Here is a 27,660-nt window from a genome sequence, read left to right as displayed (position 1 = left end):
GAACCACTTTTTTTCCACAGTGCGCCTATTTAGACTTACTTTCAGAATAAACAAGCATTGCTAAAGCCAATCGGTCTGACTTTTTGTTACACAAAGTGCTTGGCAATAGTTGGGCGACTGCGTATTGCCCCAGCTGGCCTAGAGACTAATTCCATTATGAAGTAAAATCTTGGGTAACAACAAGGTGGAAGCTGTAAGTAGGGATCTTTTGCTGAACAAACTGCCTAAGCAGAGTTAAGCTGTACTCTCAAAGTCAGAAGGTAATGTTTGAGTTGTAAGTAGTGAACCTAAAATTCATATACAGAAAACTATTGAATAGTAGATAGTTTTCAATGGCCAGCATTGTCACTGCAACTTTAATAATGCTTAAGGGTGCACATACAATTACTTCCTGGGCAAAAAAAATGTAAATCCAACATCATTATCATGACAGCAAAGTGAAATGGTACTACATAAGGGCATATCCTGACTAGCATTGTGTCCTAATGGACAAATATAACACCCTCAAAGTACCATGGCTTTGATGAATAGTCCATGCTGCAATAGCAGACTACATGAAAGTCAATGATTTAAGGGTTCTGAAATCTCACTCTCTTCCTGTCCTTTTTAGTGCACTTTTTTGAGGAAGTGATAACATAAAGTCACTCTACAGCTTAGTTGTCTTTAACAAGACCTAAAAAAGAAAGAAAGAAAGTGCTTGTTGTTGCACAGTGCTCTTAAATAATATATTGCACACACATAGTAACGTGGCCCTGGCCTGTGTAGTTAAACGAGTAAATCCTCTGATTTCCCCAGGGTGCCTAGCTTTCAGGACCATAAAGCACTCCGCGTGACCTCACTGCTGCACGATTGATCCTCTGAGTAATATCTCACCATATATTCACAAGCTAAGAAAAACGAGGTACATTTTCTGAATTCCTATCACTAATCCTGGCCAGCAGCCATCACTGCACCGTACAACAAATGCGAACATAACAGAAAATCAGGAATCTCTCACTTTCTTAAGTTTCTCCACATTGTGCCATAAATCACCCCAAAAGCACTCTAGCACGTTTTGGGGCACTGGGAGGGACCACATTGGCACAGGCCAGGTCAGATGGGACAGAGAACGAATGCACCACTGTAGAGGTCTGTGTTAGACCCGGCTGTCACAGGTCCAATTACCAGTGGGCTTACTCTGCCAATCCCCTTCCAAGGTCGATACAACGGATCCTTAACATTGGGTATCAATAGCATCCGTTATCTGTCAACAGTGCCAAGAGACCACGCTCGGTGCATGTGTGCTCCACAAAAAACTGGGTTATGTTCACTCACCCAACAATCCTATGTCACAGCACTTGTGACATAGGGTGACACTTTAACCAGTAAAAAGTGCAGGAACATGAAAAAGTGTGATACGCTAGGGAAGAAGGGAAGTGTTTTTGCACAGTAATCAGCAGTTCTGAAGGCAAAACTTGTACAGGACACAACAAGAGTCTTGGCCTTTAATTCCATAAAGTTTTTTTCTGTAATGCTTAATAGGTGCACGGCACACAAGACAACATGGTAGCTGTCCACATTCCATGCCCACTGTGTCACTGGAACCAAGCTGTACCTGGCTGATGAGCCCATAACTAGGACAAAACCAGTCCTGGGTTGCTTTTGTTGTGGTTCAGGGAGGACCTGGTTTGTCAGTTCAGGCTGGACTGATCCCATGAGGAGAAGGGTGAAGATTGATTTGCATATGGCTGGCTCCAAACTGAGGTGGCATGGGGAACAACAGAATGATGTGTTGGGATTCTACCACAAGCAATTGCTAGAGGTTAGACAAATTGCAAGCAGCCTCCCTTCACCTTTTGTGTGTTTCATGTACCACCCTAATCGACAAGGGTCAAGAGGCAAGTAGTCACGAAGGGGCTGATTCACAGAACTAATCTGCGACAAAATCCTAAACGTACTACTTTTGGTATTCACAGAAGGCATTTAGTAGTAGTAAAGTTAGGATTTTGTCTTAAGTTTGACTTAAGACATACATAAAACAGACTTAAGACAAGCTTAGGACAAACTTAGGACAAACTTAGGACAGACTTAGGACAGACTTAAGACAAAATCCTAACTTTACTACTACTAAATGCCTTCTGTGAATACCAAAAGTAGTACGTTTAGGATTTTGTCTTTTGTGAATCGGGCCCAAAGTATTTTTTTTTTAAAAAAAGCACAGGAAAGTGGGTTAGGACGGAAAAACCCTTTCCAAAAAGAACAAAGTTGTCCCTTAAAATGTTTGCCTAATCACCTATATTCTCTTGAGAAAAACTTGGTTTCTTTTACAGAACACTTGATAGTACAGTTTCTAAGCATTGTAAATATTAGGTATTACTATTAACCAATTTACTGGTGTTCAGAGCGTCGGTCTCTAAGCAATGATATGGTATTGTCAGTCTTTACAAGTTCAATGATAGGAGTTGAAGTCTAGGGAATTTGAGGGCAGGGGGTTATGATGCCGTTTCTTAAGGAACATTGGTAACACCTCAAAAATGGTTGGAGGTATTCACGAGAGACGATCATGGACCCTATGGATTTGCCTTAATATACAACTGCTATCTACAGGCCTGTAAGACTGATATAAGCCTGATCAAGGTAGGGTTGCATTGATTGGTTTCATGCACTTTGGATCCATTTATAACCATAAGGAAAATTGTGTACCACAGAGGAGTGCCTATATGGTGCACTAAGTTACACAATATAGTTTGCCCTGATCAAGTGAAATTATAAAATTGCAAAACACAGTGGGCAACTACTGAACATTTCTGGCACCAAATGATCTTTGAGAGTGTCTGCCAAGTCTGAACTGAAAGATTTCTGACACAAACACAAAACGACAATGCCAGTTTATGATAAAGTGACACTGCCTTTGACATTTTTTGACTCCAAAATAAGAGAGAAAGACACCAGACCTTGCGCGCCATGGCAGACTGCGCATGTCTGCCCAAATCACCACAAACAAATAACAGCCCACTGTCATCAGACTGGTGACTCCCATTAAAGGGACCGAGAGGAATGCTCCCTTCACAACTTTTTTCGGGGGAACTTAAGGGGATCCTCTTTCATTGCAGTAGTAGCATAGCAGTCACTTGGGGGTGCTGAGTAGGTAACAGGGGAATTAAGAATCCCTAGACATGTCAAAAAGAAGGGGAACCATTAACAAAAAGTGAAAATGGCAGGATGGGGCAGTGGGAAAAAAGCCTCTCAAGTTGGGTTCCCAAAGGAGGATATTGCTCCCACTAAATAGAGCATCCCTGTTTTGGTCTATTGTTTTTTTTACAGAGGGCTGCGGACTATGCGCTGGCATCACCCAGCCACCGATAGGAAAATATTCCATCACATTATGAAAGCTGTCATCAACAGACACGTGGTCCACGTGATTCTGACCCACACGTTAGAAGAGGGGCACCAGATGAAAGTTGGTGATTTCACTATAGATGGTACGCCAGTAGAGTTGGGGCTACGGCAGTGGCGGCTCGCCGAGGGTGTGCTGCGGGGCGGTAGGGCGGGGCAGAGGAGGGGCAGGGTGGGGGAACAGCCTTTACAACGCAACTTTTACAACGCACTACCATTACAACGAAACTATTACAACGCAAATGCTGTGACAACGCATGCCATTACAACGCAAGTCTTTACATCGACTTGCACTAGATGGCGTGCTAACATTAAAAATAGTGTAGTTTACTATCCAAACACCTTCCCTACTGCAACGTGGACTGGAGTTAGAATAGTAAATTACCCTTTTTTAATGTTAGCATGCCATCTACTGCAAGTCGATGTAAAGACTTGCGTTGTAAAGACTTGCGTTGTCACAGCATTTGCGTTGTAAAAAATTTGTTGTAAAAGCATGCGTTGTAAAAGCATGCGTTGTAACGTCATACATCCGGCAGGGTGGGGATAGTAAACTCCGGTTTACGGCCAAAGGGAGTTAAGTAAATAAATAAATAAAACAATTGACATTGCGCGCACTGCAACGCAGAGTTGAAGGTGTAAATGTTGCTTGCTTGTGGGGTACATCTACAGCAGTGCATTACAATGGTTCAGTAAGGGAAGTAGTGTAACGCTGCAGAGGGTTCACTTCACAAGCCTTGCAGAAGAAACAAGGGGCAGAATGGTGGTTGCAGCTACATACACACACTTATAGAGACAGCACTCCTGTGCATGCTATGAACAAAAGATGACAGCACTCAGCCTTTGGCTGCACCCTTCTCAGCTGTAATGAAGGTATGTGTCCCACAGATCTGCTCTGGCATGCACACCAAGCATAAATTCACATAAACTACATCAGGACTGCTAGAATTATGCGATTTTGTGGCTGCAGGGTTTTACACCTAATTATGGATTTGCCCCCACATCATCCTTCATCTGCTGCATAATCTGCAGATTAAAAATAATAGTTTCTAGCTCAAAGGATCAAATGTTACTGAAAACGAGGCAACACATGTTTCAGCACAGTGGAAGGTCTTCCCAAAGGTTGACTGGTCACCTTTCTGTTGGGTATTGCTATATTTGGGTGTTAATGCTCAGACAGTGTTAAGAAGTGTAACAAGCATTGGCAAAGCCAATAGTTCTCCCCTATACAAGAGCTATTGGCTCTAGAGCTATTGGCTCTTGTATAGGCAGTGGACTGGACTGGGGTGGATTGGATTGGGGTGGGGTGGGGTGGGATGGATTGGGTCGAAGAGGATTGAATTGAGGTGGATTGGAGTGGGGTGGATTTTTGGGAGTGGGTTGCAGTGGATTGGAGTGGAGTGGACTGGATTTGAGTGGGATGGAGGGTAGTGGATTGAACAGGAGTGGGTTGGATTTGATTGGAGTGGGGAGGATTGAAGTGGTGTTCAGTGGGGTGGATTTTGAGTGCGATGAGGTGTATTAAGGTGGTGTGATGTGGATTAAGGGGGTTTGGAGTGGATTGGAGTGGAGTGGATTAAGGTGGACTGGAGTTGACTGGAGTGGTGTGGATTGCTGTGAACTGGATTGGAGTGGGTGGATTGAAGTGGGGTGGGCGGATTGCATTGGGGTAGAGTGGGGTGGACAGCACTGAGGTGGGATGGATTGGATTGGGGTAAAGTGGAGTAGAGTAGAGTGGAGTTGATTGGAATGGAGGGAAGTAGGTTGGGGTGGGGTGGATTGGAATAGAGTAAGGTGGATTGGAGTAGAGTGGGGTGGATTGGAGTGGGTTGGTTGGATTGGGATGGAGTGGAGTTGGCAGATGGGGGTAGGGCAGATTGCTTTGGATTGGAGTGGGGCACATTGTTTTGGATTGGAGTGGGGTAGATTGGAGGGACAGGTTGTTTTGGATGGAAGTGGGACCGATTGTCTTGGATTGCAGTGGGGCAGATTGTTTTGGATTGAATTGGGGCAGATCGAAGTGGGAAGTTTGGAGTGAATGGTATTGGGTGGATTGGATTGGAGGGGTGAATTGGGATGTGGTGAGGTGAATTGGATTGGAGTGAAACAGATTGAAGTCGGTGGATTGGAGTGGGGCAGATTGCTTGGATTGGAGTGGGGAAAAGTGCTTGGATTGGAGTGGGGCAGATTATTTTGGATTGAAGTGGGTCAGATTGCTTGGATTGGTGTGGGGCAGATTGTTTTGGATTGGAGTGGGGCAGATTGTTTTGGATTGGAGTGGGCAGATTAGAGCAGATTGTTTTGAATTGGAGTGAGGCAGTTTGTTTAGGATTGGATTGGGGCAGATTGTTTCGAGTTGGAGTGGGACAGATTGGAGTGAGGCATATTGGAGTAGGGCTGACTGTTTTGGATTGGAGTGGGACAGATTATCTTTGTGTGGGGCAGATTGATTTGGATTAGAGTGGGGCAGATTGTTTTGGATTGGAGTGGGGCATTTTGTTTTGGACTGGAAAGAGGCATATTGTAGTGGGGCAGATTGATTTGGATTGGAGTGGGGCAGATTGTTTTGGATTGGAGTGGGGCAGAGTCTTTTGGATTTGAGTGGGGCAGATTGTTTTGGACTGGAAAGAGGCATATTGTAGTGGGGCAGATTGTTTTGGATTTGAGTGAGGCAGATTGTTTTGGACTGGAAAGAGGCATATTGTAGTGGGGAAGATTGGAGTGGGGTATATTGTTTTGGATTGGCGTGGGGCATATTGTTTTGGATTGCAGTAGTGCAGATTGTTTTGGATTGAAGTGGGGCAGATTGTTTTGGATTGGAATGGGGCAGCATGAGTTGGAGCAGATTGGTTTGGATTGGAGTGGGTCAGATTCTTTTGGATTGGAGTGGGTCAGATGCTTTGGATTGGGGCAGGGCAGATTGTTTTGGAATGGAGTGGAGCAGATTGAAGCGGGTACGATTGGATTGGGGCAGATTGTTTTGGACTGGGGTGAAACAGATTGCTTTGGATTGGAGTAGGACATATTGCTTTGGATTGGAGTGGGGCAGATTGTTTTGGATTGGTGTTGGACAGATTGATTTGGATTAAAGTAGGGTAGATTGGAGTGGGGCAGAATGTTTTGGATTGGAGTGGGGCTATTTGGAGTGGGGCAGATTGTTTTGGAATGGGGCAGATTATTTTAGAATGGGGCAGATTGTTTTGGAATGGGGCAGATTGTTTTGGATTGGAGTGGGGCAGATTGTTTTGGATTGGCGTGCAACATATTCTCTTGGAGTGGAGCAGATTGTTTTGGATTGGAGTGGGGCAGAATGATTTGGATTGCTGAATTGGAGTGGGGCAGATTGTTTTAGCCTGGAGGGGGGCAGATTGGAGTGGGGTCGGTTGGGTGGACTTGAATGTGGTGTGGTGGATTGTAGGGTATTTGGGGTGAGTGAGGCAGACTGGATTAATCTGTGGTGGATTGGATTTAGTGGGGTGTATTGGGTTGAGGGGATTGGAGTTGGGTGAAGTGGGCTGGATTGGAGTGGGGTGGATTGGTTTGGAGTGGAGTGGATTGGGGAGTACTATACTGCATAATTTAGAAACTTACACATAAGAAACAAACAATTTTGTTTTGCAATATATAAAACAAGGTAATTGTCATCTTTTGAGACCAGCGCCCACGAGCAAAAAACAAAACAAAACAAAACAAAACATGAGTGCAAAGTGAGAAAAGAAGAATTGGCAAAATAAAAGAAAGCTAACTACAGAAAATATAACTTTACATTTGTGTTTGTACTGCTGGGCACGTTTTAGCCAGCTACAGGCCTTCTGTTTACAGGGCAAAGGAAGTTAAAAAGAACAAAATAGTACCTCAGTCACGGCTGGAGCAGCAGACAGGCACCGATTAAGTTGAATCAATCAGTGCTTCATCCCTGCTTCCCACAAAGTAACGGAAATGACGTTAGGCCTGCAGTGACCAGTTGCAAGGCTGTAAAGAAGAGTGCAATGCAAGCCAACAAATTGTAAGCAACAGGGGTGCTCCAAGCCCTTTTTGCTAACAATAGCGTCTCGTAAGCTATACGCGTGCACTACCGCATGCTGTCGTAGGCGCTACCCTAAAAACAAAGTGTTCTCTAGTTTGTTAGCCTGCGAAGGCGAATAATGGAAGAACAAACTACTTTGCATCAAATGTGAACATATGGGCCCTTTATTATTTATTAATTCATTCATTCATTGCACCAGTCTGCATCAAAAAAGCACCATCATACTGACGGAAATAAAATGCCGGAAGCAAACAATGAGACCCAAACTGCACATCCTTGCTCACTAGTTTAAAATCCTTTAAAATAGCAAGAGGAGGCCTACCAAACACGATCACTGCCTTGCTACTTAAAAATTAAAATATACATCCTTGTTTTATTATAAAACATTTTTTAAAAAGGAGATGTTAGGCACATCAGTTTACTCACAAAGGTACTCTGCAAAAAATGATCTTAGTTCAGATGAACTTCTGCATAACTCTTATATACTTATTTATAAAAGCCTCCATGCCTCCCGCTCAGAGAAGCCTCGGTATACTGTACAAACAGTGCAAAAAGAGGGAACATATATTTGAACAATAATGCACAAAATGTTGCTTTCATACTTAATAAGAGAATGAGGGCCCACAGCTTCCTGTAACTTTTAAGCAGCAAAAAAACTGAAAATCTGTCAACTCTACACATACAACCATTCATGCCTCGTCCAAGGAGAAGATCATGGTGGTATATTCACTGAAAAAGATACTGTTCTATACTTTGTGGTTTTAGAACCAACCTTTCAGCTTTATGTCACCGGAGGGCCCCATGGGGAAACGAAAAATCTACAATCGACTGAACCAAACTCCCAGCCTAAGCCTTGGAAGACCGCCCACACCCAACATGCCACTGCAGGCTCAAGTCCCCTTGGCCAGGGTCGGGTTAAGTTTTAACCCCAGCTAGATTTGGACTGATTACTAGAACTAAGATTAGGACTAATTACTTAGAACTAATCACATTAGCGCCTGGGCAACATTATCTGGACTCATCCAGATTTATGTAACCAGTGATGCTGAGCGATGCTAGTGGCTTGGTTAGTGGCTGAAAACAGCTCACTTTTACTTATGTCAGGGGTAGTGGGCAAGGGTGACGATGGCCCAATGAATCATGAAAGAGCCTTGTTTCATCTCAGAGCAGACATTTATAGAGACATGCAATGGCTTGTTTATAAGCTGTCTAAAGAGAAATAGGGTTTTGTAATGTACGATTTGTCTGAAGTGTTAATAAAAGAACCTTCTTCAGAAAAGCCTTTAAAACCATGGCACCAAGTAGAGAAAGAATCCGGCTACACTGTCTGTGAAGCAAGGAATTCCTGCCAGCAGCTTGGTGCAGCATAACAGGGTCACACAGCATCCAGTGGTTTCCTTGGCTCCAACATTCAGACTGAACTGCCCAATTAAAATGCTAAAAAAAAGTCAAAATGAAACATTTATAATAAAAATACTTGTATTTGTATAGTGTGGCTAATCACCCTGTGAGGGTCTCTAGGCGCTGTCCATAGGCACAGGGAGATTAATTGAGCCAACGCCAAGACTCGAAGCTGGATCCCCAGCTCCAAAGTCCGCAGCTCTGGCTATTGCGCCACACCCTCTCCCACAAGACTTACATGACAAGCAGACGAGGAAGAGTAATTCTGTTACGGCTGCAAGCTCATTGCCACAAAAACGTCATTTTCCTGACTGCAAACAGGTTGGTGTTCAATGTGCAGAGTCACAGAAATGTAATTTATTATTTAAAGAATCCCTTCTCTGAGTCTTATATCAAACAGGGAAATTGGATGCATTCTAATGTGCCCACCACCGGCTGGGCCTGCAACCAGCCTCCTACTGCAAAAGAAAGGCTCTGCCAGTCATCTCAGTATTGGTAACCTGTTTTGGCATAAGTTGCAATAACCCGTTTATCAGTACAGCAGCTATCCTCTTACAAGTAGTCACAGTATTTTGCGACAACTACAGGGCAGAGATGCCTGGCCTTGAAAATGCCAGTACAGTGAGTGACACATCTCTTCTGTGGAATTGTTTCTAATGAACCAGCAAAGATAAGAATCACAGAATGCAAATCACTAATACGGAGAAAGGGCTGTAGCTCGAGCGTTACAACCATTACCCCAGTGTGGGAAAATCAAAGCTGGAAACAGCAATAAAAAGCAAACAAGCAACATAATGGGAGGTGCGGAAAGGATGGTAGCAACAATAGGAATGAGGGGGGCAGAGCGAAGATGCAAAAAATATGGGCGTCAAAGCTGAACACACATCCACAGGGTAACATGAGCACAGAAGAAATAGTCCCCCAAACAAACAAATAAACAATGAAAGCGTAAAGATACAGTACTTGGTCACTGCTCCATGGGAGGAAATGAAAGATAAAAGGATGGGCCAAGAGGAAGGATTGACCACTAGCAAGAAAGTATTTTTAAAGGACACTGAAACAAACAAATGAAAGCAGTGGGCGGGCTGTAAGCCCATAAACTGAATACAACAGGTCTCGAGGCTCCACCAAAAAATAAAAAAATAATGAAGTAACTATCACAAAAGTATGCTGCATAATTTGCTTTTTCTTGCCGTAAAATTAAGTCAACACTGTCACATAATTTAGTCCTCCACTGCCACATAATTCCAGTAGCCTGGACTACAATGCAAAGTTGAAAATAGTAATTGTTATAGCTGCTGAAGTTCAGGTAGGAAACCCAGAGTTAATGCATACATTTCATGCCATAATAAGGGTGCAAAGAATACTTCTAGAAGCATCACATTAGCAACCCAGAAAACAGTAAGGGAACACATACAAATGTAAGAGCCAACCACTTCTAGGCAGCTGACAATGGCCCTTAGATAATTTAAAACGATAAACAACAAACATGCATTAGAGGACGTTATGGCCATGTAAGGATGGCAAAGTGGGGCGGAAGGTCCTGCTACACAGAGGTAACTCTTACCTTGGTGTAAGTGTCTATTTAGCACAATTTCACTGAAAGTACTTTCACAAACGAATGCTAGCTGTTCATGTGTGGGTCTACCCAGAGATTAGCACCTATCCCAATGCAGACATGTGATGCGTAACCCATCAAACCACATAATCAACAAGTTGCCAAAAGAGTAAATACAATGCTGGATTATATTACTTGGATGAACCAACCTCAATACATTCTCGGATTTGTGGTTGTCCCGCATATCAATGTAACCAATTAGAATAAAAACAGAAAGCCAATATTAATAAAAACAGATGGTCAGGATTGGAGCATCCCAATTAAATAAACAAGCAACCCCGGAGGAGTTAACTGAGATAGACAGACACAGTTTATCATGTCTATTAGGCAGGGCTGGAACACAGTATGCATGATGTCATGGGCACAATGTTTGAGCAATAAATGTTTCCAGTTCTAACTCAGAGGTGGCCGAAGGCATTTTGATATCCATCCTGAGTATACCGACGAAGAGGGAATTTGATGATACAAGAGGACCCCATTCATCATCAAAAGAACCACTGCTGTTCACGAGTGATAGTTCTGGTGCCTGCATGTCTCTGGTGGGGTCATCCAGTGCATCACTGCTTTTAAGGCAAATTATACTGACATTAATCATATGAGTAACCTAACATTATGGTAGACTGTACCCCTGAAAGAGGAAGTGGGGGATGATGCCCATAACATTGGATGCATGTGCACAAGACACTGAAACCTAGAGGGGCGCAGCTTTGAAACAACCTTGCAGATGTATGTTTTCTCTCAGAACATGGAATTCTTATACAACATAACAAAAATCACAGACATATGTCTGTGGATTAAGCCTAGGGATAGTTAATGGAGGATGGTGATGCTTGAGACATAGGCAAGAGCACATCACCACACATCTCCAATGCCTTAACTCAACTCTGATCAAAATTAGGCCTGTAATCAACCTACACCAATGTCCATGGTCTTAACAAACGCCCACATCATTCCCTACTCCTTCTTCGGTCATACCCTACTCCTTCTTCTGTCATACTCTACTACTCCTCCTTTTGCACCCCATTAGCCCTTCACCACGTGAGCACTCATCCCCTTCCTAAACACAGCACCCCCTGAAAATCTACCATGCCCCACACTTTTTATGAAATCGTCAGGGTAGCATAATTATAATTAGAATATGGCCTTAGGTGCCCCTCTTAGCTTCTCTATCCACTGGTCGTTGTGGCAGACTTTGCGTTTGTTACTGTTTGTGAATAACACTGCCTATCTGGCCAGTGATACTAATGGTATGTGTCCAAAGTACAGAAACTACTCGACTGGCTGATGAAAATGGAATGCCACCAATGCAAGCTGTTACCCGGTGACCACACCAGCTCTGCACTATATGCGACTATTTACAGGCCAATATGGAGAATTGAGTCTGTCCTTTACCATCTTGTTTACATAGTCATGTACACTTACTCTATCTGGGATAATACCTGTCTTATTAATAACATAACCAGAGACACCCAAGGTAATGGTATAGACAGTGCTTAATTTATAAAAGAAAAAGTGCCGGGGCCCAAAGCTCTGCTCAGATGCCCACGACTGGTGCAGTTAAAAGCTGGCATACCTAATACTAAGGCTGGTAGTCTTAAATCCACACGTGCTAATTTGAATTCCCCGAATATGGTGCAGGTACCCAGGAAATGCCCAGTTATGATGCCTTTTCCCAATGTGAGTGAAAAACCAAGAAGAGGTTTGCATGACGGTAAATGATAGAAATGGATTAACTAGGAGGCTATGAAGAGATCAGCTGGAGACCCAAAGCTCTTGTGAGTGGGTGTGTGCTCATGGCATCTGTAGGGGATAATGGTGAAAAGGAAGGCAGTGAGCAGCAGCAGCGGCCCGTCCATACAGGCTGTGGGGCCATACCCCCCTCCTTTTTCCAGACAAAAAAAGAGTGTCTGTCAGGCTGAACAAAGGTCAAACTGGAAGACTCTCTTCTTGTTCAGACCAGGCCGCCAGGAGCTGGACTTGCGCTAAATGCACCGGCTCCTGGCTGCCTGAGCTGAGCTTCGCCAGGCTGAGGATTTCACAGCCCTGTGGGTGTGACCTCCTCAGTCTGGCAAAAGAGCCTCTAGCCCACCCCTTCACCCACCACCTCAGACCTGGGTGTTTCACTTTTAAGCCCTGGAGTGCCCAGGTCTGAGTGTCAATCAGTGACACCTCATCACAGAGTGGGGTGGGGTCAGCAGTCTCACTGACCCCATCCCACTCTGCGACGAGGTGGGGAAGGCAGCAGTCCCAACCCTTCTGAGGCCTCCAAGGCTTGAGACTGCTGCATTCCCTCATTGGCTGGAGGGAAGCCACCAGTCCCAACCCTCCTGGCATCACCGAGGCTTGCTTCATGGAGATCTGCATATAAGGCATGTTTTAGTTTTTTTTTAATGTTTGTGAATGTGTGTGTGTATGTATGAATGTATGTGTATTTGCTAGAGTGTTGTGAATGCGTGTGTGTGCATGTATGAATGCATGGGTGTAAGTCATGTGTATGTGTGGGCCCTGCCCATCCCCTCCCCTCTGGTAAAATTACCAGCCGCCACTGGCAGTGAGTGGCAGGATTCATCCATGGAGGTGCAGTTAAGGGTAATGAACATTGGCAGGTACAGTGGGGTGATAGCGGGTGAATTAGCTGCTCATTTGCTGGCACAAGTGGTGCCCTTAGCATTCACAGTGCTCATAGAATCCGCCGCATAGGACTGTGCAAGGATTTCCACATTTTTTCAGGCAGACGTATGATGCAGAGTGACAATAAATCACATCACACTCATTTTAATACAGTTGCATCGGCTGCCTACTGGAAACAGAACAGCTTTCAGCACATTACGTATGAGCCACTGAACCTGGCCCAGAGTGCCTCATTATATGAACAACTGACTGTAGTGCGCGTCATTTGGGGGCCTTCAAAGAAAGCAGCTGCTACCCCTGACTTGTCCCCTGCTACCCTTGTCACTGCCCATGTGAACTTTGGCCGCAGAGGTGGCAAAAGGAGTGCCAAGAACCTGAGAGCTGGCCAGCTTGGCATGGTTTACTTTCTGCAGCTCCCTCTGGAACATTAGATGTTAAGGTCGGTAAAATGAATCTGTTCAACATTACATCATAAAACAAATGAAAAAGCATACAAGCTTTTAAACTTGTTGCCATATTTCAAATTTGTGGGATGCTCTCCCAGAAGACACCCAGTAACACCCTGAAAAACAATCAATTCTAACCTCCCCTAGCACTTGAAACTGTACTGCAGTGACTGCTGGTCTATTCCGTGATGATGTACTTATTTTAAATCTGATATATGGGTTGTTATACTATACAGTGCTTCAATATTACAAATCAGAAGTGCAGTACGCGTCCTCCCCATATTACATCATGCTGCGAACATCCAGATCTGTCCTCAAGTGCACATCACGGGCAGCCCCAAAAGGCAGAAACATGGTCTTGTTTTATGGGTGTTCTCTGCGTAAACTGGGGCCCAGCGGCTTGAGCTGCACAGTGCTCAGTTCGGGCCACTGGTTGCAGATGGGGACCACTGGCACTCATTTTTGGACCAGGAGGTATTTTCGTACTCAGGCTTTGACCCAGAACATGAGAAAGAAAGACACAAAAGGGGGAAAGAAGAAGGAAGAGAAAGATGGGAAGCAGTGATAAATGGAGAAAGCAGGGCTGAAAAAGGTCCTGATAAAGTGAGACGGACGTAGTGCATTGTGATGGAGAAAACAGAGGCGTGAAGTGGAATCAAGAGTAGGCCGCCTTGACATCCGGCAGCGCGATCGGAGTAATTCTGAGAACAGCTTTGGGCCCCAGCACTTGTCCTCTTACAAATTAGAAATTGGGGCCAGATGACTTTTGCAGTGGGTCATCTCACACATAAGCACACCCACCTGCAAGCAAAATGACTGAATGAAACGCAAGAATAAAACGGTGTCAATGCAAAGGTGCAAGCCATCTCAGCACAAGTTATGGATAACATCAGGGCTTTAAGGGGGCCGGGTCTCACCGGTGCTGAGCACCGGCAGTTTTTTAAAGGAGGCCTTGAAACGGGTCTCTATCGGGCCCTGTTTCGTGCCCTGGCACAGGTGGTCCGCTTTTTCCGGACTGCAGTGACAGCAGACACATTGATGTGCGCCTGCTCACACTGCTCACTTCTCACTAGTGGAGAAGTCACGGGATGACATCATGCCAGGTGAGCGGTGTAGGGGAAGGGAAATCCTTTAAGAGAGTCATTTTCTCTCTGGCTTTCACTTCTCTTTTTGAAACTCAGGAGCAACAACATTGTCCTGGTGTCGCCAAGGCTTTAGGGGGAAGCTTTTTCAATATTATATACAAGCCATAGTTGCTGCTTATTTATCTTATGCAACTGACAACCAGTGACAAAGCCAATAGTCCTGACTTGTAGGTATGATGTTACTTGTTGTATCATATATCTGGATGCAATGACAGAAACAGCAAAATACAAGTCGGGCGGCACACTATGCTAAGCACAGATTTTTAGCTTTCCTGTTTTTAAGCCACACCCTTAATTCCATTGGCCACACCCCTTTGAGAGACCCCCCCCCCCCCAATTTTTTCATCCCACTTTAAGCACTGAATAACATTGTGTGTATGGCTGACCTCCCTTGACTCTAACTTCTGCTGCTGTTCTGTTTGCTTCATCATGTTTACTCAGCCATTTAAGCTGCTTAATATTCAGAATTGCAGACCCTACATTCTCATAAACGGTACTAAAAACTAGAGTGACCATCTCCAATCTACACTCCTCTCTGGTGATTTTACTATTTGAGGACCTTGCTCGTTAGGAAGCTCTTGTTCTGGGATCAGTGCACAAGCTTCTCCAGTTAGCACTTTATAATGTATTTTATCATAGACACTGAATTCCACTTTTTAAATCTAAAGCAAATTTAGTAAGAGTGAAAAAAGATACCTGTGGGCAGGTCTATGTGGGTAGCTTGAAATAGTCTCTCAGTATTAGAATCTTAAGCTGGTGGTAACCACCTCACCAATTCTTTTATCATTAGATTTGGAATTACTGAGACACAATGCTTGTTCTTGATAATAAAAATCTGGTTTGTTAGTCTTAAATGATTTGATTTCTAATAGGAGTCTGAGTGACACACGTTCATCTTCTGGCACATCGATAAATAAAAGTGCATATTTCTAACAAAGAATCCTTTGGTTACTGGATCCTTTATGTACACAGAACTTGAATTTTTATTAGCATAAACCAGAGCTACGACTCAATCAATACGATTTACATTTAAGAAGGGATTGCGGTGTATCTTTCCCAGAGGGCTGTGTTTGGGGCAGATTTACTATGATTCCGAGTCCGGTTTGTGTCACTCTTGTGGCTCAGTCCTGACACAAAATCAATTTTGGTATTTACTAAGACATGCAAAGGCACTTTGAGTGGCTTTGCATGGTTTAGTGAATACAAACTAGTGCAAGGTAGTGCATGGTGCTGCCTTGCCTTATCTTTTTTTGGGAAGACGTTCCATGGGTGGCGCATGGGCGTTCCCATGCATGCACCCAAGGATTTTGGCCAGGAGCGGCACGTGCAGGCAAGAGCATTTGGGCGGGGTGGGGGACTCAACAGACGATGACAAGGGCAAATCATTATTTATTTAATGTTCCCTTGTCTGTCGAGTTTCCCCCCACCCCACCACTCTTACCTGCACGGCCGCTCCTGATTTTAGCGCATTTCCAGATTTACTAAAGCTACTAAACCTGAGAAAGCATCAAAAAGCTACGCCTTCCCCAGTGAGGCATAACACGGAGAAATATGTTTATTTCTCTTCATTACTTTCACTTTCTATGTGTGCTGCAGAATAAACCTCTAAGGATTGTTTTTGTGCAGGATGGTTTTCCTTCCTGCACAAAAACAATCCTGCTTGCAACGAAGGCACCCTTGTCATTGTTTATGGGTGCCTGCATTGGCGCTAAGCAGCTTCAAGTGCACCAGTGCAGGGAGAGAAATGAAGAGCACCATATCTTAGTAGATGTGGCACCTTTCAGCTCTCTCCCATTCACGCAACGCAGCACAGCAACATGCATGCTGCACTGCATTGTGCGAATTCCAAGTAAGTCTGCCCCTATGTGCCTTAGAGTTTAACAGCAATAGGAAATTCACAAATTTCTGAAGGAACTGCAGAATTTAGAGAAACATCTGTGAAATTTTTTCACCAATACACTGGCATAACAAAAGTTGAACCCCCCCCCTGCAAAGTACATGGGGGGCCTCATGCTCTAGACTCAGTCAGGGGCTTGCAAGCCAGGGGCCTGCCATCCGTGCACAGTGCCTGAGGAGTCCCCCTGGAGCTCGGGGACCCCCACCACACCATGGGGCCTATTGTTACATCACTGCAACAATACCATCTGTATGCTGAAGTAAATTCGCTGGTAAATTCTCCTCCGGATTAACAAAAATTCCACAAACCTGAGGATCTCCGTTTATCATCTAATAGTAAATCAGGTGGCCTTGCATGCCTTCATAAATCTCTTTTTTGTGTTGAGTCACTCTAGTACCATGTTGCGCGGTGCAAGAGCAACGCAGCGGGCTTCGTGACTATGACCCTTAGTTGGTATCCTCAGATTAATTCATGTGAGCAGAGCAAATGCATCAAACAAAATATAGCATGGTGGCCTCTACTGAATTTAGAAAAGCTCCAACTTTCCCATTAAAGAATAAAAAATAATAAAAATTAACATATGTTTGTGAATTAAATAAAATACTTAATAAGTTGTGTATTGGCTTGAGGAATGCTTGCTGATGTATTTTTGAGCATTTTTTTGCAGTTCGAAATTGCTTAGGCCGGGATCCTAGGATTCCAAAAATGACTCAATGGGGGTCCCCGGATTCCAATAATTACTTAGCAGGGATCCCTGGATTATGGTTCCAATAATGATTGCGTTGGGGTCCACTAAAGTCAGGTTGAGAACCACCGATCCAGAACATGCCCCTGTTGTACTGGACAGTGGTCGGATAAAGACTAGCTACAAGACTGATTGGGAAACTAATGCGCTTTCCATGAAAAGTAGAACAGGGCAGCATTTACGGACCTCACTCCACCACATTGCCAGGCTTCGCAGAAGTGGCACCTTCCATAGTTTCACCCCTGAATGGCATTTTTCTATTTATTTCAAGTATTTTCAAAAGTGCAGACCGTGCCACATGACAGCGTAGGGCTTTACAGTTAAAACTCATAATCATGAATGAAAGATATAAAAGAATAGGCACAAAAGAGAAATTTAATCAGGAACTTAGTCTGAAGAAGTGAGTTTTTAGATCCTATCTGAAACAAAGGAGATCAGAATTCAGGCTAATGTGGGCTAGAAGCATGTTCCCACATCTGAGAGCTAGGCCTGTCTTTTCTCTGCACTGGCACACAATGTGCTGCCTGGTGACAACTCAGGCACCCTTGTACAACGGTGCAAGGAGGCCTGCGTTGTAAACATGATTGTTTTTGCTTTCCCAAACAAAAACAATCCTGAGAGGCATTTTACTCTTTCTTTCTATGTGTACTGCAGAAGGAAAAAACAAAGATATTTCTCCTTGTTACGCCACCCCTGGGGATGCATAATATTTTGATGGATTCTCAGGTCTACCTGTAATGGTAAATATGGGAATGCGCCAAACTCAATGGGTGCATGCGTGGTAACACCAAGGCGCCATCCATGGAACACCTCCTTGGGGCAGAGTAACGCAACGCAGCAATTTGCACTGCGTTGCGATACTCTAGATTTATCAAGCCACGCAGGGCCATGCAACGTGGCCTTGCAAGGCTTAATAAATTTTACTTATGAGTTGTGTCACTCTTGTGCGCCATTGCGTGTCCCAAGAGCGATGCAAATCTTTCATAAATTTGGCCCATAATGTTTCTACTTACACCTAATTCCACAGGAGACTTTGAATAGACACGGAACCTGACGACTGACCCAGACAAATCCTCTGTCCGAGCATGGTCCAGTGAGCAGGAGCTTCTATTCACCAGTCTTGTTGCAGGCATGGTATAAGGAGTCCATATAGACTGTTTCGACTATATCTAAACCCTGCTCCTTCTATCACATTCATGTGCCACAACGCCATTGTATTTTGTTCCCTCAGGCCAGGCCTCCAGTGGGAGGGTGCCCTCCTCCTCATCCTCAAATGGACTAATGAAGGAGTCACTCAGCAATGGCTCCTCCCCTCATCAACTTTCTTTAGACACTCATGATCAACCTGCTGCTTAGCTACAACTATGCTGAGCCACAAAGGAGGCCTACAGGGCTCAAGAATCAGTGGCATAATTGCAGGACAACACAAGTCGGTCCAGTGAGCATGCGCCCCAAAACCAACATAAAGCCTCCTTCTTTGAAAGCAGACCCACAATCTGCTATGCAAACACGCACTATTCACCCAAGATGGGTTCAAGGGCTGGCAGGGTTTAATGTTGGCTACAATAGATTTCTTAAGTCTCACACCGAAGGACCTTCCACTGACTCTGTGCAGAGATCCACCATTCTCCTGGCTCCTGAAACCTCTGGATACCGATCCTCGACATAGTCAATATACGATTGACCGATCCAAGGCCTGGATCTCAAATGACGTCTCAAGGTTATAGAGACCAAAATACACCAAAAGCTAGAGAGATGTCCTAGGAGTCCCAGACCATTAGACTTTTGAGGCTATCACCTACAGTTCTTAAGTGACAACAGTCTAAAATTATGAACCCCCAAGTTAACTAAAAGACAGCCAAACCATCCAGTAGCCAGCAATACTGGGATTTCCCAACTTTCATTTGAGGTTTCAAGGTTATAGACATTTATAATTTGGTTTCATAAATTAGAGCTAGAGCAGTACCACAGTACCTCTGGGGCATCTGCACATTACCTAACTGTGACCATACATTATAAGATAATGTCTTTCACCTCAGTCATGTACCACATTTGACCTATTTCCAAATGTTTTCATTGCTGGTATACATTTGTCTTGAGGGAGATCTTTCAATATCTTTGTAATTGTAGCAATTCATGAGAGAATGTTTTTGGGAAACTACATCTGTCCGCCCTCATTACGGTGTAGTATGCAGCTGAAATTACGTCTCCCTGGGGACCGCTTTCTAATGTTACCTCGAACAAATAAGTCAAGCTAGAGCTTCCCAGTCCACAGTTGTTTAGTGGACTCTGTTAATGTCAAAGATGTGAAAATCACAAACCCTTCTTTTCCCACAACAGGCTGCTCCTAGGCCCACTCTACAAACATTCATGGTGAGGATATTGTTGTAACACACATCAAATCTGCATATCACGAAGGCCCGGTAAAAATACACTTATAGGTGCTCTTACAAACCCTCTGGCATTTTTTAGGCCAGTGACATATCCCCCCTCCCCCCCCGGTTGATTTGTATCCACCAACCTTCTTAAAAAAATCATAAATTGCCAACAAGCCCAAAATTACCCTTCATTAAGAAACAGCTCAGTAACAAGAAAATAAATATGTTAAGCTATATTCATTCACATCTCCTACCTTAGTATCCTTACACCTTACTTTTGCATTTCAGTGATGACCGAGGCGCTATCACGTAGTGCCTCGGATCCAAGACTTTGCCTTTAAGTTGTCACTCATTCTATGCTGTCTCTCTTTGTCTCAACCCCCCAAAAGCAGACTCACACCTTTCGATGAGAGCAGAACCCCGGGTCTTACCACCTTATACTCACCTCATAACAGGGGATTCATTCGCTTCATGAGCCCCCAGTGGCCACTGCACCCACAATGTCCACCAAGCCAACAGCAAAAGACACCCTGCCCTACCTGATGACCCATTCTAACACCCCATGGCCTTACTAGTGGCACCGTGAGGCAATAAATAGAGGGCAAGACCACTGGTCTTTTTGGGTCACACACTGCCCATCCTACCTAGCAAGGAGGAAACACTAAGAGATGCTCCAACCTCTATGCTTGTCCTCAGACGACATGGACAACTGCATTTCATTCTTGATCTGCCTCCTGACGCCTCCCCGCAGGCGTGTGAAGGATGCGTTTCCAGCTTCAGAGGGTGCCCTACGCTGCAGGAAGACAGGGGGTTTGTAACCAGTGACTTCACGAAGAAACTTACCACCATGCCAGTAACTTATGTTCTAATTAGACACATGGCAATATCATTACCACTTTTGTTTTTCAAATGCCGCTAGAGTAGTCTTGGAGGACAACAGGAAGAGGACCAGGCTCAGCACGTCCTTAATTCTGTATTATTTTTTTTAAGTGATAGCCTAAATATACCTACAAAGTATGCAAACTTGTTGAACTGCTTTCTTCTACTTTCCTGTCGCATGCATTACCAGACACAAAATACTGTTTCAAAGACGACTTTTCACAGCTCAAATCCCTAAGAAAATACTCCCAAGGTGGCGGCTCGTGTGAACGTTTTCCAATTAGGTTTGGAAAGTGATTCATCCTGGTCAGCTTCCTTCCTCCCTCCCGCAGCATGGCTGCAGCTCACGTTGCGAACATGTTTATTTCAGTTGGGCAACAATTCACGAGCTGAAAACAAGAGGTTGCATGCCTCTTCCGTTGGACTAGTATTTCATGACCACGCATAAAAAATGAAAAAACATCCCACTGTTGCCTCCATTTTTATACACCATCTTCATTTCCATTTTTTAACGATGATGAAGACAATGTACAATATAGTGACAGCAGAGTGCAGCAACCAGCAAATGACATGTCAAGTTTACAAGCGATGTCGACAACTGTGCAAAGGCGGAAGGATTATGGGGAAGAAATGTCTTACAGTGCATTGCAGTGTCATGCAATACGTCAGAGTTAAAAGGTTGGATAAACTAAACCGCATCACAAAGCTGGCGTGGGAACCAGGAGAAAGAGGGGAAAACGTGGGAAAGAAGAGGGTTATGGAGAAGGGAGAAGGGCAGGGTGAGCTAGTGTGTGAGTAGGGTCTGGTAGGGTGAGGTGTGGAGCCCCAAGATAGTTTGAAGGAATAAATTAAAAGAATGGCTGAAGAGGTAGGTTGCCTCCATCATTGTGAAGCTGCAACGGCACTCACATTATGTGCACACATAAGCATGAAAACACACACAGATACAATAAGACATGAACACTTGTACACACCCCTGCCTGCCCCACCAATAAAAAATTGAGATCTGAAACCAGATCGCATAAATTTCACTGGAGCTGGGCAATGTTGCAGTTTCTCGACAACTTTGCACTACCGCCAGGCAATTGTATGGCACTTTGCATGAAGGATAAGAGCAAAATGGAATTTGCACTAACTTACCAATGCACAACAACTCCGTGTGACAATCAGTTGGTGCAAATACCAGTTTACGGCTAATGCAAAATGACCCAGTGTCAGCGCCAAATTGTCCAACAATGGTCCAACTGATGTGATCTAGCCCCACGCTCACTAGACTACCTCTTCTGCTTCATTTGCTTTTTGTCATTTTCCACCTTGGAAAGCTTCCTTAAGTTCTTGCATCTAATTAGCCACAATCTTCCTGACATCAGAGTTCTCTGTTTACTTTGTCCAACACCCTCTTCCTAATCGTCCCTACTCCAGACCCGGCACCTCATTTGAAGTTGAGAGGAAACTGAAAAACATCAGATTTCTGGAGGAAACTCTACGTGTGGAATAGAACCCAGAGGCTGAGTTTCCTCCTCCGGGGGGATAATCTTGGGGAGGAAATTCACCCAGAACATTCTAGCCCATCTTTAGAATTTCTTCCACAAATTGAAGGATTTTCATTTACCTCCTAGCTCTAAATGAACGACATGGGGCTCTAGATTTCCAGGTGCTGCAACCTCTCCCCTTATTGTAGTTCCAGTATGACTGGCTGAGTGTTAAGTTCGCCATACATTAAAATATTTCACTGGTATTTTCTTATTATTTTCATATAACTTTCTGCATACTTAGCCTAAGTAGAGTATCAAGGCTATTTAGACTTCAGTATTCTGGCTAAGAAGAGTGCAAACGGTATTTCCACCTCTTTTAGCAATAACACCTATTTGGTAGCTTAGCGCAGTTGAATGTGCTCTGGTTTTTGCCATAGCCCTTTCTACCAGTTTATAGCTGGTAGTAACTTCTTAGGCAAAATAGTAAAAAAGAATGATTTTGCCATGTTCAAAATGGGTCCAAGTGTGTGAAACAACCCACCTATGTTTAAAACCATCAGAAAACACTAAATATTATTTGTATTGAGGTGTTTTTGTGTCTACAGCTCATGAATAAGTGTAAATACCGACAGTCACTGATATATTATATGTAGGGCTCCCGGTTTTATGGTATTTATTTTTTTGCCATTTCCGTCTGTATTTATCCATATTTATTTTTTGCTAATTGTATCTGTATTTATCCATATTTATTTTGGGTATTGTGGAAAAATTAAGCTGAAATAAGTAAATTTCAACATTTATTTAACCGATAAATATGCCCTCATGCTTGAACGTCTGCTAGGTTTCAGTGATCTGAACACCCACAGAAGATAAATCAGTGCACTTATATGAAAATATGAAAATTTCAGTATCAACCTTATTCATATCTAATGCTGTTAAAGCCTATTTATTAACATTCCTTTCTTTTGTAGCCCCTTATCTATCAACCCACATATCTATTGGCTTGGCAGCCATGACAGACATTATTTAGAATGACCCAAAAAGCAATCTAATTTCCGATTTTATCCACATTTAATAATAAATACAGACAAGAAAATGAATGTGTTCTGTCTGTATTTATCAGTAAAAATCAGTAAAAACGGATAACAGGGAGCCTTAATTATATGTAAAGTGAACTGATTTTATCAGTCTGGCTCCTTCATGCTTTGTTGTACTCATGACTATTCTAGACAGTCTTTAGAAGGGGAATCAAGCCCAAAATATCTGAATTTGGAGTAGCATGGCCATGTAACCTCCGAGTCTTTTGAAAACAAATTAGGTCTCAGGGAAGCAATGTTGACCTTATCAAAGGCCCAACTGAGACTAGCTGTGCAAAGCTACAACAATTTACACTCTCAATTCAGACGTCTGGGGCCTCATTTATGGGTTTTTGGCAGGAATGCACCGTATTTATCCAATGCGGTGTATTTCTGTCCTTTCACCCTGCGCTGGCACCGTCTCGGACGCCTACCGCCAACCTAGGCACCCTTGCATCATGCAAGGGTGCCTGTGTTGCGGGCAGGATTGTTTCTGTGAAGGAAGGGGCATCTTTCTGCATGAAAACAATCTATAGCAGTGTTTTCCTCCGTCTGTGTGTGATGCAGAATGCAGAACACATTGAAAGAGGAAAAAATTAGGCGAAATAAAGATATTTCTCCTCATTACACCTGCCCTGGGGAGGCATAAGATTGTGACGCATTCCCAGGTTTACAAATCCTTCTAAATCTGGGAATGCATCACATCCCATAGGAGTTGTGTGGAACACCCACTGCAATGTCCATGGAATGCCTCCCTTGTGTAGAGTAAGGCGATGCAGCAATGTACACTGGGATGGCCTTACTCAAGCCACTTAAAGCCACTCAATGTGGTTTTGGGTGACTTCATAAATTTACCTCAGAGCCTTGAGTCATGCATGTACCACTTTGCGTAGTGCAAATGTGACGCAAGACTCATAAATATGCCCCGTAATGTCAGAAAGTGGTTGGAAAATAAGGTGCATTAACTCCATACCCCTCATACAAGAAGTACTGATTAGAAAATATGTTTGGGGGGTACACGCCCATCATTCTACATGCAATATATCACTTGACAAAAATATCACTTTTACTACATCGACCTAATCCCTACATCGTACAAGGTAAGTGTAGGGAAGTTGATGTGAAGTTAAGAATATATATTTACCTTCCTAATGCAGTGGTAGGTGATATGGTCAATTCAATATTTTTGAAGGTTGATCTTATCGAACTTGATATAGTATTATAAAACTGGTTTGTGATCCCTACGAGAGCTATTAAGTATTTTAAAAATGAAACGTTGCCTCCCTGTGGATGCAACATATTTAAAAGTCTTGGGGAGACTATGCAGGGCAGTAGCATTCAATATGCCCTACCCTCTAAAAAGTATTGGGAACTGAAATTCCTATTTAATTTTGCTTCATTTTGAAAAGTTTGAGAGGCCCAAAGATACTCAATAAGTGTTCTACGTCTGTATGAGATGCTTTGGAGCAAGGGCACCTATGCATGCACAAAGCTCTGGCTATTCACATTTGTTACCTGTATACGTGGGTACTGTGTCCATTTTTGCAGTAATTTCCTTTCTCTGGTAAATTGGCCGGAAGGAAGCTGTTTTCTGGACGCAGTATGGATTGAATGCTTCCTTATAGGTGGTAAGCATGTCCATGTCCCCTATGCCTGGCTTGTACGCGTCTGGTTGTTTCCATATTCGTCGTAACACCTCATGAGGGACGTAAGCTTCCCTATAACGAAGAAGAAAGACCTTTTCTGTAATAACAAAGTGGATGTACTGTGTGAAAGCAAAATCACTAACCCAGTCTTTGGATTTGGACCTTACAAGAAGATCTAATGCCTTTCCCCTTTATGCAGAAGAAGTCAAAGAGAAAAGTAAGTGAAACTGACAACCTGTTCCTAAATGACTTGCAAAACAGAATACCTGTTTATTAATATCGTGTTCCACTTTCTAGAGTCGTAGCTTAATTTTTGCCCACATTGTTCGATATTTCTATGCAAACTTTACAGTAATTTATTACCTAAACACCTTTTATTTAATTTTGAATGGCACTTGCCAGGCAAAAATGAAAATTATTTGCAATTGCACTGAAATCTAAACGTGAAAGGGACCTTGGCCCTTCGGACACCCACAGGAACTCTGCGTTGAGATCTGCGAGCCCTGGACGCTGCACCAACTGCTGCACCTCCTCCCCGTGAACAACCAAAGAACCCTTCACCTGCCGCCACTGCTGCTTTTCCTGCAATATGGGATTGCCAGCCCACACAGGATCCTGCCCCACATCCGCCCAGAAGACCAGGGACAACCCGGAACCGCTCCAGTGCATCTTGCTCAACGCCCGATCCCTCTGCAAACATGTCACAGAAATCAGGGACTCCATCGCCATCCTCTACCCCGACTTTGCCTTCATCACCGAAACATGGCTCAGCCCCTCCTCCAACCCCCACATCGCCACCGCAACACCCGACAGCTACAAGATGATACACTGAAACCGGACCAACAAACATGGTGGAGGCATCGCCATCATCTTCAAGGAAACCATCTGATGCATTGCCACCAACGATGACCACACACCCCTCATGGAACACCTCAACTCCCAACAATAGACCGACACCAAGACTATGATAAGAGATACCCTCGTATACAGACGCCCAGGACCTCGACCAGCCTTCTGCTAGACCATCTTCAACCTCATTGACCCGACCACTACATCTTACTCAGCAACCTCGATTTCCACGCCGACGACCCCAACGATGCCAGCTCCACACAGAACTAACTTGGTCCAACCACGCCATCATCCACTTCCCCATTTCCAGGTCTAGGCACACCATCACCAAACATCACAGCTCCCCCACCACAGCTGGGGCAAGGTGACAGAGATACAGTGGACTCAAGCCCTTAGCACCACCCAACCCAAAGCTTCATCAGACCTGGAAGAGGACGTCCAGAACTTCTTCGCAAGGATCACTAAATGCGCTGACGGTCACCCCAAGGAAACCAGCAAAAACAAACAAAACCTGAAATCACCACACGCTGCAATCAGGGTACGGCAGTCCTTATGCATTGCCGTGTGCCATATAGTATCTCTAAAACTGGATAGACCCAGAGGGACGCTATACTGTTGTCACTGGCACAGTAGCTGGAGAACAGTTAACTATCGGTAGCATATATGCCCCGCCCCCCTTGGGACAAACATTCACAGACAAACTCACACAGCTATGGGGCGACCTCCCTGGGGGCTTGATGATCCTGGGTGGAGACTGGAATGTTGTTATGGCACCACAGGACCGGTGGCAGGCCACAAGACTGGACCCCCCTCCCACCAAATCCAAACTGAACATTCTGGCTCATAAATTGGGGAGGTCAGACTCGACCAGTGGGTTCACACATACATCGGCGGTACACGACACATTATCATGACTTGATTACATATTCCTTCCCCATAGTAATATCCATAGGGTGTCACACACGTCCATTTTACCCCGGGGTCTTTCGGACCATTCGCTGGTTCAGCTTAAGTTACGCTTGAAAGCTCAACAGGCCACGTACTGTTGGCGCATGTCCCCCTGGCTACTCAGGGATTTTCACTATCAGGAGGTTCTACGACAGGCCATCACAGATTACCTCCTGTTTAACCTAGACATAGCCTTGTTGAGAATCACCCTGTGAGAAGCTCTTAAGCCTTCGATCAGGGGAGTGGATATAAGCATCCGAACTGGCGATAAACGCAAACACCGAGCCCAAATACTAGACTTGGAAGACCGCCAGCGATCATTAGAATTGCAGGTGGTATCCGGGACTGCCTCGGATCATGGCGTAACCTAATGCTCACCCAGCAGCAAATCGACCAACTCCTCACAGATGAGGCTAAAGAGACCTGGTTAGCAACACAACACAGGATATATCAATGGGGCGATAAGTCCAGCAAAATGCTACATCGGCTATGCCAGTCCAAAATAGCCCCTGTGCCGGTGCCGATACTGCTGGACGCGGATGGAGTGCTTTGTAGCTCCCCAGAGTCGGTAGTGCAGGCCTTCGCATTATTTTACACATCGCTATACTAGCAGCGGGAGCTCATATCAGAGGCCCTTATTGACGAGTTTTTGTCAGATTTACAGACGTACCGGATGCCCCCATAACCTTAGACGAATTAAGAGCAGCGCTGACCAACATCCACCCCGGTAAAGCGCCAGGGCCAAATGGATTCCCCAGTGACTTTCTGCGGCTGCAAATGACATCGCAGGGCCCACACCTCTTAGCAGCATTACAGGAAGTCACAAGCAGCACATCCTACTCACTGATTGGCGACATGACAAGATTGTAGTTTTTCTTAACCCTGGCCGTCCTCCAGAAGATCCGTCCTCATATCGTCCTATTTCATTGCTTAATTTTGAGCCCAAACTCCTGGGCAAAGTCCTCGCGGACCGCCTGCGATCATATATCTAAGACCTCATTCTGCCTGATCAGTCTGGCTTTATGCAGCAACTTTCCACCAGACATAATATCATACGAGTCCACAATGCAATTGCAGGGGCCCATGGGCTTGGCCGTCCAGCTGCGATTCTGCTAGCCGACAGTGAC

The 27,660-nt window shown here is 44.3% G+C and overlaps 1 protein-coding gene across 1 annotated transcript in view; it reads right to left on the bottom strand.

Annotated features, from left to right (window-relative positions):
- Positions 1 to 27,660, bottom strand: part of SAXO1 (stabilizer of axonemal microtubules 1) — a 194,856-nt gene that overhangs the window by 60,676 nt on the left and 106,520 nt on the right. Inside the window, exon 3 of the mRNA XM_085640808.1 lies at positions 24,606 to 24,808. Coding sequence (XP_085496934.1) covers positions 24,606 to 24,808 — 203 coding nt within the window. The remainder of the gene's footprint in view (positions 1 to 24,605; positions 24,809 to 27,660) is intronic.

Source organism: Triturus cristatus, chromosome 2_1 (genome assembly GCF_964204655.1).
Source record: "Triturus cristatus chromosome 2_1, aTriCri1.1, whole genome shotgun sequence".
NCBI lineage: Eukaryota > Metazoa > Chordata > Amphibia > Caudata > Salamandridae > Triturus > Triturus cristatus.
This window is presented reverse-complemented; position numbering and strand designations above follow the sequence as displayed.